Source organism: Diabrotica virgifera, chromosome 3, assembly GCF_917563875.1.
Source record: "Diabrotica virgifera virgifera chromosome 3, PGI_DIABVI_V3a".
Classification (NCBI taxonomy): domain Eukaryota; kingdom Metazoa; phylum Arthropoda; class Insecta; order Coleoptera; family Chrysomelidae; genus Diabrotica; species Diabrotica virgifera.
The window spans coordinates 199,239,574-199,250,476 of record NC_065445.1 but is presented as its reverse complement, the minus strand read 5'-3'; the positions used below and the strand labels follow the sequence as shown (position 1 = coordinate 199,250,476).

The 10,903-nt window shown below is 32.9% G+C and overlaps 1 protein-coding gene across 1 annotated transcript in view; it reads right to left on the bottom strand.

Annotated features, from left to right (window-relative positions):
* Positions 1-10,903, bottom strand: part of LOC126882283 (polycomb group protein Psc-like) — a 123,513-nt gene that overhangs the window by 43,505 nt on the left and 69,105 nt on the right. Inside the window, exons 9-10 of the mRNA XM_050647144.1 lie at positions 10,406-10,763; positions 4,648-5,108 (exon numbers count right to left, since the gene is read on the bottom strand). Of these exons, the coding sequence (XP_050503101.1) occupies positions 4,648-5,108; positions 10,406-10,763 (819 nt within the window). The remainder of the gene's footprint in view (positions 1-4,647; positions 5,109-10,405; positions 10,764-10,903) is intronic.

Here is a 10,903-nt window from a genome sequence, read left to right as displayed (position 1 = left end):
GTCTATTATCATTTTTCCCGACGAATCGGTTATAGTATGTGGAGTTTTCTTATGATAAAGACCAGCTACTTCTTTAACTTTTTTAAACATATTAAACATATCATGTTTTTCATTCAACTTTTCTAATTCCTTGCATTTATCATCCATCCATTTTTCTTTAGCTACCTTTATTTTTTGTTTAATTAGTTTCTGTTTTTCTTTGTATTCTGTCTTGTTATCTTTCAGTATTCTTCTCTGCTCCATCAACTCCAGGATTTCATCAGTCATCCATTGTTGTTTTTTGTGCCTCTGCATGGTTGTTGTATATTTTTCCATTACTTTCCAGGTAAGATCTTTAAATGTGTTCCATATTTCTGTATTGTTTTCATTTGTTAAATTCTTTAGCTGATTATTCAGGTCATTTTCTATTAGCGTTTTGTTGGATGCTGAGATATGTAATTTTGGTGTTTTGGGGCTTTCTTTGACTTTTTTGAGCTTCACTTGGATGTCAGCTATTAGAGGGTTATGGTCTGAACCGATATCTGCACCAGGATATGTCGTTGATCTCTTGGCACCATTCGTAAATCTCTTGTTTACTAGAATATAATCTATCTGATTTCTAATTATATGAAGTGAGTTATCTCCTGGTCCCTTCCATGTGTATAATCTTCTTTTGTGTAATTTGAATCATGTATTTGCGATTATCATGTCATGTTCTTGACAGAACTGGTATAATCTATCGCCTCTTTCATTGCTCTCCCCTTGTCCATATTCACCTACCAGGTCAGATCTTCGTCCTTGACCAATTTTTGCGTTAAAATCTCCAATAATATATGTGATTTCGTTCCTTTTTAGATTGTTAAGTGTCTGTTTTAATTGACTATAGAATGATTCAACATCATTGTCATATTTCTTTTCTGAAGTAGGGGCATATATTATCTGGATAACATTGACATTAAATGGTGTACTATTGAATTGGAGTATCGCTAGTCTGACGTTCACAGGTACAAAATTTTTCACATATTTCTTGAATTTAGATGTAATAAATACTCAATACACTACTTGATAGGTCTCAAATATGTAAACATGCATGTGAAAATGAACATAGAGTTCAAAAGTTCTAATGGAAAGATAGTCCTAAAAGAAACAGAGTAAAAATAAGAAAATCAAAGAAGCTGCTCTGATTATGTTAGATGAAACCAATTCGCAAATTCCTCGGCAGAATGCAGTAGGATCTTGTTACCAATATTAAAAGAGGAAAACAATAAAAAGAAAATATCACTGTTAATAAATCAATAACATATCTAGAATACATCATTTATGTTTTAAAAACACATACATACCAAATAAATGTTCGGGTTAATATTGAGAGTCAACTAAATGTAAGGCCAAATACATTCGATGACTAACTGGGATCCCTAACTGCAGAATTTTACTGTTATCATTGCATGAGGTTGTCTTTTTAGTAATTCTTTTGACTGGTATTCTTTAGTTAAAGTTGATTTCATGTAATCGAATAAACTATCTTTCAATAAAGTCGTCTCAGGAACGCATCTCAAAAATATTGATATCTAAAAGTCATCTACTTTAAAATGTGTAATATATGTCCGAGTTGTCAATATGAATGAATCACGATTTGTCTTTAAAAAGACAGCCACATGCAATGATGACAGTAAAATGTTCCTGTTAGTGATCTCATAGTAAAAAAACCATGAAGAAAAAACCTTTTCTCATGAGAAAAAAACCAGAAAAGAAACCTGATGATATTATCCCGACATGGTAAGTATTTGGTCTTACATTTAGTTTACTCTCACAACATTAACTCTAATTTGATATGTATGTTATTTTAAAAATAAAAATGATGTATTCTGGAAATGTTATTGACTTGTTTGATTTTGAAATTCTGGAAATTGGCTAAAAGGTTTGTATTATTTTTTAAAATGTATGGTACGAACTGTGATAGTATTAGTACTTGTAAAATAAATATTTGTTTGGAAAAAAATAAGTATGACACTTTATTTGCCTATTAATTTAATCAATTTAATTGTCTAATTTGCACAGTTCTTATTAGTTTTCAAAAACGGAACACTGGGTACAAAACGAAATAATTTTTTAAACTCGGACGTGAGTTTTTTAAGTTTGAATAAATAAGTCGATTAGGTGGTAATAGTGTAACGTTTGACCAAAATATGAGAAGAATCAAACTTTTGACTGAAAGTGACTACTAGTTGTCACTTATAAACAAGGAATTCTACAAGATTGGAGAAAAGAAATAATAAAACACCACAAGCACTCCAGAGACACTAATAAAAAGAGATTCATAGATGACAACAACACCATGTGTAAAGGTCTTATCGGCAAAAATAAAAAGCAATGGCAGCAAGTACGACATCACAAAAATATTCAAAACAACCAACACTCTGAGATCTGTCCTGTCCAAAACCAAACCCAACAATACACAAGAAAGATCCAAAAATGGCATTTACAAAATACTCTGTGAATGCAACAATTTCTACTTGACAGGAACTGCAAAATCACTAAGTGTCAGGATTATCGAACATGAAAACTATGGGAATTTCATTTTCAACAAGCTGAAAATTTTCAACGAGCATTATCATAACGAAAACTTTGTTTATTTTCGTATTTTAATTCATAATATGGAAAATTGCTATTATGAAAAGTAGTTTAGAATTAATAATTATGTTTTAATGTGCAATTATATCATTCTAATTGAAATGTTATGAACTATAAAGGTAGTTTACTCTTGATCAAAATTCATATTTTTATATAACTCGTATAAAATTAATAAAATTTTATATATGAATATATGATGGTTGCATCATAAATCTTGGAACATGAAGAGCTTTTTATGAAGAATAACTTTTCTTCGCCAAATTAAAAATAAAAGAGTTATAAATGAAAATGTTGTTGGTATACATAATTAGAGAAAAATCTTCAATTTTTTTTCCGTTAGAAGCATGTAATTGCACATATCAGACCATAATTTTTTATACCAAACAATATTATTTCATATACTGTCGGTTCGCTAAACTCACGACACAACTGGCTAGTGATCTTAGTCAATAATTTTGCCAATTTGGCAAAAAAAAAAATGATTACTAATTAGTTAATAATTACTAAGTAATTAGTAATTTTGCCAATTTTGGCAAAATTCGCAAAAAACAAAAAAATTACCTACTAAAATCACTAGCCAGTTGTGTCGAGTTTAGCGAACCGACTATATTTTAATGTCATAGCAAATGGAACAGTCCATTTATCATAAAGGGGAGGTCGTATAGTCGTATAAACCTTTTTAAAGCTGTTAATAAATTATTGCTTTTAAAATATACTCAAACTGTATTTTTGAACATCTTATTTATTTTATATATTCACTATCAAATGTTTTATTAATACTTAATTTAAAATTTAGTTTGACATTCACGAAGTGTCAAACTCAAATGTAAATAACCTATGCTTTGCTTAACAAATCGAAATTAAAAAACTAGCCTACTTAATAGCAACGATTTCAGCTGGACGTGTAGTGTGTCGGCAGAAAATAAAACGATTGTGACGTCACATTTTAGACTTTGAGGTCGATTATCTCGAAAACAGTTAGAAATATCGAAATGCCGTTTTCAGATTTGGATTCAGAAGAAAAAACTACATAAGAATCCATCGATAAATCTGATCTGTATATTGCAGGAGCGGCAACGCAATAACACACACACTTTTGCGAATTTATAAACGAAATGTTTTCGTTGAAAACAGGGATTTCGTCAAATCCCAGATACGCAAACATGCCTGAGACAGGGAGCACAGAGTACAATGGGAAGATGCATCAATAAGCATGAAAAAAAACAGACATGAAAAAGAGAAAAGTGAAAGAAACAGCCCTCATCGTACTTAACGATAAAATATGTGTAACAAACCCATTAGCAGAATGCAGCAGGCTTTACCAATACTAAAAGAAGAAGTCAAGAACAAGAAAATTCCAACAATAACACCCCAATGAATAGTACACCTGGAAGTCCGTACCCAATACATATGCAACACACAACACAACTGAAAAAGGCATCATGTTTTTTGAATTTTGATTAAACAAATTATTGTTACAATACAGCGTTTAAATGGATTATTGTTAAATTTAGAAATCTGATAATAGAATTTAATCTTAATTTTGAATATGATTCCTTTTCAACAATCACATCTACGTAACAGATTACATAAACAAACTGCCACAAAACAATACACAAAAACAATCAGAATTTGATACACCCTAGTAACATCATTTCAACCACAGATTACTAGGTGCCTTAAGATGGAGGCCAAATTTCATTTGCAAGGAAGATACACATAACCTAAAAAGATCAGGTTAGGATAATTTTCGCAAATTTTTCATACCTAAATTTTCTTTTTAATTTTCTGAGGACGATTTCCGGAGTGGTAGTCGAAACAGCAAACAATAATTTCATTTAAGAAATGTAATTTTCATTACAACAACTGTGGCTCAATCCCATAAACAATACTATATTTAACATGCTACAAAAAAAAAACAGTTTTAAAACTTTGCTCGATCTATTGTAACACAATTTTTGTCTCAGATAATTTTAAACGCGTTTTTGGACATGAAAAAAGTTTTTTTTAATTACAAAAAGTTATTTGCTTTACCTTATCTCTTTTGTTTCCCGTCGGAGAACTCGTACTACTGGTTTTTAATTTTGGAGAATGAGGACTTTTGGGAGATCTCCTCTCGTTTTTAGGGGAGCTTTGCAGCTTGAGCGGGTTGAAAATCGACACGGAACTTGTATTTATCTTCAAATCATTCTGTAGATTCATACTACCACTATTCGTGACACTTGGACTGTTATTTAGGCACTGGGTAGGATACATCGGGCTCGATATATGGCTGTTTAAATTTTGAGGAGCCATGTTTTGGTGGACAGAGGTGTGGTTGCTGAGACTTGTCGTTTCCGGGGCTTTTTCAGACACTGGTTTTAGCGTTTTCGGGTCAATTTTAACGATGGAATGTTTTCTTATTTCCATTTTGTCTGATTTTGCGTCTGGAGCTTTTTCCTTGTCAGGACTCGTGTGAACTTGGTACATAGGTTTGACTCCAGATGCTGGGTTCCCTAAAAGTAAAAAAAATGTTTTGAAAATATTAATATTTAGATGATTAAATACACACATCGAAAGAGTCTAGGAATATTTTTAGATAGAGACGTAATTTCTTGTTGAACTGTTTTGGATAAAAAATAATCGATTTGTATTAGTAGTATGTAATTAATATCCAATTTGTTGAAATGTCAAAAATAACGAGAATGCCTTTATGTACCGGGTGTGCCAATAAGAATGGCTCTCGGCCATATCTCAGGAACCGTTTATAGTACAGCTTTTAGAAAAAAATATTTATAACAAAAGTCGCCTCCGGAAAAGCCTGGAAATTATTTTCATAGTTGTAAGTCCACCGCTAGAGGGCGTAATTGAATACCAAAAATTAAAAAATCAAAATTTTACAAAATTTACCCAATGAAAGGGCACTGGAAATCCAATCCTCGTATTCTTTGCAAATAAGAGGTGGGGGTGAGTGGGAATCTTATGAAAAAATGGCTGTAAGTCCGGTTCTGCTAAATCGAATTTCGCATACTTGGTCTTGTTGAAAACAGCTCTTTTTCGTCAATGTAAGTGTCTTATTTTCGAAATAGCTTAATAAGTAATGTGCAAGCTAGGAGGCGTTATTTAATTATTTTCAGAAATCTAGTTTTCTTTGGGAAATATTAAATACAGGTATGCATTTTTAACCCTGTATTACAAAATTAAACCAAATTAGCAACATAACACCGAAAATCGCATGTCGATTAGTTAAGGAGAAATGTATAGGAGTATATACAAGTTAAGGAAAAATAGTGTGCTATGGAAAAACAAGGAAACATTTTCCAGATGTAAATGTATATAATTTATTAAAACAACAATAAGACAAACAAAACTATAAAATATAACAAAGAAATAAAAGCAACTACTTACTTAATGACGACCTAAATGTTCAAATTGTTGCCCATCATTTTCGATGCAAGCATTTACTCTTTCAAGAGTAGATTGAACAGCAGTATCAATTTCTGCTTTTGCAATGCTTTGAATGGCGTTTCGTATTCTCTAAATTCTAGATCATGTTTTCTCGAGTAGTAGGCCTAGCGGCAAAAACAAGGTCTTTAATCCGTCCCCATAAATAAAAGTCTAAAACAGTTAAATCTGTTGCTATTCAATCTACTCTTGAAAAGTAAATGCTTGCATCGAAAATGATGGGCAACAATTTGAACATTTAGGCAGTCAGTAAGACTAAGTAAGTAGTTGCTTTTATTTCTTTGTTATATTTTATAGTGTTGTTTGTCTTATTGTTGTTTTAATTAATTATATACGTTTACATCTGGAAAATGTTTATTTGTTTTTTCCATAGCACACTACTTTTCCTTAACCTCGTTTACCGGTGACAGTAACAGTTATGTTTAAAATTTACACATTTCTTAAGATATCTCGAGATCGAAAAAAGGTATTGACATGCGGTTTTCGGTATTATGTTGCTAATTTGTTCTAAGTTTGTAATACAGGATTAAAAATGCATACTTGTATTTAATATTTTCCAAAGAAAACTAGATTTCTGAAAATAATTAAATAACGCCTCATAGCTTGCATATTACTTATTAGGTTATTTCGAAGATAAGACACTTACATTGATGAAAAAGAGCTGTTTTCAACAAGACCAAGTATGTAAAATTCGATTTAGCAGAACCGGACTTACAGCCATTTTTTCATAAGAAGGTTCCCACTCACCTCCACCTCTTATTTGCAAAGGTAGACTTAAATTTGTGAAATCAAATATGCGCAGAATTTTATGAAGAATACGACGATTGGATTTTCAGTGCCCTTTCATTAGGTAAATTTTGTGGACCTACAATTATGAAAATAATTTCCAGGATTTTCCCGAGGCGACTTTTGTTATAAATATTTTTTTCTCAAAGCTGTACTATAAACGGTTCCTGAAATATGGCCGACAGCCATTCTTATTGGGACACCAGGTAAAAGTATGTCACCACAAAAAAACAAAATTAATACAAAGTATGGCGTCCACTGTGGTTTATTACGGTTCTACATCTGTCTTTTATAGACAAAATGAGATTATGAGATTGTCGATATCCTGCTGAGGTACATTTTCCTACTCTTTTATCAGTCGCTCTCAGAAACGAAACGGCCTGTACACGTTACTCATATGTGGAGTAATTCTTTGTTGAAGCATGTCCCATACATGCTCGATGGGATTCAGGTCGGGGGATTGTGCTGGCTAGAGCAATACATCAATACCTCGTTGACAAGCCAGTCTGTCACTAGACGTGAGACATGTGAACGAGCATTATCATGCATGAGGTTGAAGTTTTCACCAACAGCACCAGTATATGGATGAACGATAGACTGAAGAATGGCGTTGTGGTACTGCTGACCTGTAAGGAAACTGTTTGGAAAAACGAGATCCGTTCTGCCACCGATTATTATTCCACCCCATCCCATTACTGTACACTCCGTCCCAAACCCTTTTTTCAGTGAGTCACAGATTATCGAATTCTCTCTAACGCATTACAGTTGGAAGCGACAGAAAAAAAGTACCTCTGTGATACATTGAACTTAGAAAATTATGTATTCCTTGACGGGTAGGTATTTGCATATTAAAACGGATTTATACTTATAGATGTACAATTATTGGTTGACGATTACAATACTTTAAATACACTCGGGTGCAAAAAAATCGATCCACTGAAAATTTGGTCATTTTTGATGTCTCGAATTTCCTAAACCTGTTTTCCGATTTAAGTGATTTTTTACCATGTTATAGCCTTATTCATTAACAATATCGCTGTAATAATATTGTTACTAGACAGGTAAACTGTCATTGTATACCGGATGTACGAATCAAACTGGGTTTTTTTTCTCAAAGTTCGCATCACCCTGTGGACTATTCTAACGTTTATAAAATACTGAAATTAAAAACAAACTATAGCCTCAGGTTTTCGTAACATTCTGTTGTTAGATTCATTCGCTTATGATGGATAATAAAAAAGTTAGGTACTTTAACAACTGGCCATGTTCGTCATCAGTGCAGGGATTTTCTAAATAAGTACGACAAACTTTAAGGGGTAATTATACGTGAGAAAATAATGACAGTTTGCTTTATAGTCATATGTCTGCAAACGCTTCGTTTCCGAGATACGAGATGTTCAATTTTTATTCACAAACTGACGATTTACTTATTGCTTTAAAACCAGTTGAGATATGCAAATCAAATTTGGTGGGTTTTACGACGGAGCTATTGCACATTTCTTGACATACAATTAAGAATTTAATATTCACCATTAGCGCGCAAACGGGTATTATGACCGATCATATTACCCGTATACACGCCAATGGTGAATATAAAATTCTTAGTTGTATGTCAAAAAATGTGCAATAACTACGTCTTAAAACACACCAAATTTGATTTGCATATCTCAACTGGTTTTAAAGCAATAAATAAATCGTCTGTTTGTAAAAAAAATTGAACATCCCGTATCACGGAAACGAAGCGTTTGCGGACATGTGATTATAAAGCAAACTGTCATTATTTTCTCATGTAAAATTACCCCTTAAAGTTTGCCGCACTTATTTAGAAACACCCCGTACTGATGATGAACATGGCCAATTGTTAAAGTACCTAACTTTTTTATTATCCAACATAAGCGAATCAATCTAAAAACAGAATGTTAAGAAAACCTGAGGCTATAGTTGGGTTTTAATTTCAGTATTTTATAAATGCTAGAATAGTCCACAGGGTGATGCGAACTTTGAGAAAAAACACAGTTTGATTCGTACACCCGGTATACAATGACAGTTTACCTTTCTACCAACAATATTACTACAGCGATATTGTTAATGAATAAGGCTATAACATCATAAAAAAATCACTTAAATCGGACAACAGGTTGAAATTCGAGACATTAAAAATGACCAAATTTTCAGTGGATCGATTTTTTGCACCTGAGTGTAGTTGTAGATAACCAATCAATGAGACAAGTAAGATAATTTGACACAAAAATATGGTAAAATGACAACTGTAATTTCTAGGTTAGAAATTTGTTCAACTACGTAAATATAAATATTTTATGTCATTGGTACATTCGGGCATTGTATAGTGAAATTTGATATTATATTTATTTAATTTTACATTAAACTATTTTAAATATTAATATTCTGGCAAATATTTGTATAAATATTGATGTTTATATAAATATAAATATTCTGACAACTGTCAGTGTCAGATTTAACTAAAATGCCATGTAATGATTTGCGACATTCTTAAAATCCTATATGACGTCAAAATTAATGACGCACGAAAAAATGGTTTGGGACGGAGTATACCACCTCTGTATCTATAAACTTCCTATGTCTAATCTGTTCCTAATGTCTTAAGCATTCTACATTTCCAGCTCGTCTCGACACTCTTTACTCGACGAGAATCCGGATGAAATCCAAATCTAGATTCGTCCCATTATTTGCATCCCAGTTTTGATATTCTTGACACCACTCTAATCTCTGGAGATAATATGGACATCTCAATGGCCTTCGACTGTGTAGATTGGCTTCATGGAGACGATTTCTTACAGTATCACGGCCTAAGATTAACTGGCGTGCCCGCTGCAAGTCGCTAACCAATTTAAGTGCTGTAATTGTTGATTGCCTTCTAGTGCTTAACACAAAACCGGTCTTGAGCTGCAGTTGTAGCACGCTCGAGTCCTGGATGACGTTCGGCTGGACTTCCAGTGTCACAAAATCGCCTCCACAATCGACTTATAACACTTTGGGAAACTCCCATTTGGGAGCTCAGCTACATTAATTTGTCCCATGCCACCTTAAATAAGGCCCAAAGCCCTATTCATCTCATCCAAAGTTAAATTACGTCATTTCATGATAAAGAACAATATTTTCAATGCACTAACTAAACAAGAACTTTATAGCACAAACAAAATCTAAACTACCAGAATATTCACTGCAGTATAAAAACTGTAGTTTTTCCCTCCTGCTAAAAACTTTGTCAAATATTCCGCTACCACTTTTGCCGTTATGTTTTACTCACAAAAATATACAGGATGAGTAACTGTACAAACTCAATTGAAATTAAACGACCACATAATTTATTTTTATTAATTTTATTATGTTACAAAAATATCCCTAGACTTTTCCGATGTATGTAGATGAAAATTAACTTGAATATAATAAAAGTCTGAAAAAATAGTTTGGGCATTGCTGAATACTTCATTTATGTCATTGGTCCATCTGAAGAATAGTTTCTTGAAGAATCAAATGTACATATAATCAAAAACCAGACAAATCAAAAATGAATACTCACCCAAATATCTCGGCATATTGTTCCTCATCTTGAAGAACTTAGCAGGCCTGACGTTTTTCAAATCAGAATATTTTGCTTCTGGACTAGATTTCGTCAGGTTCGCTTTGGAAATTTGAGAGTTCCAACTCTTCGGGGGATCCCGCAACGTTTTATATCCTATCGGTGTACTAGGTTTTGATTTGATCGGCGGATTCGATATTTTGTTGACAGTACTCTGATTCGGCTGTTGAGGGGAACTGGATGTTGGGGTAATAGTTGTTTTAGTGCCGGAACTGGTAACACTTTGGCTAGGAGTGTGTTGTATTTGTGGTTGTGATGATGGCTGGGATGGACTAATCGTTACTTTGTTCTGAGGACCCTAAAGAACATGAATAATCATAAAATAACAATCAAATGTAGTAACACTGTAATATACAGTATGTAAATCTTTCAGCTGGATATATACATTGAGATAAGTGTGGCAACTGTGCTATCTCTAGCCCATTGCTGTCGTCAAGG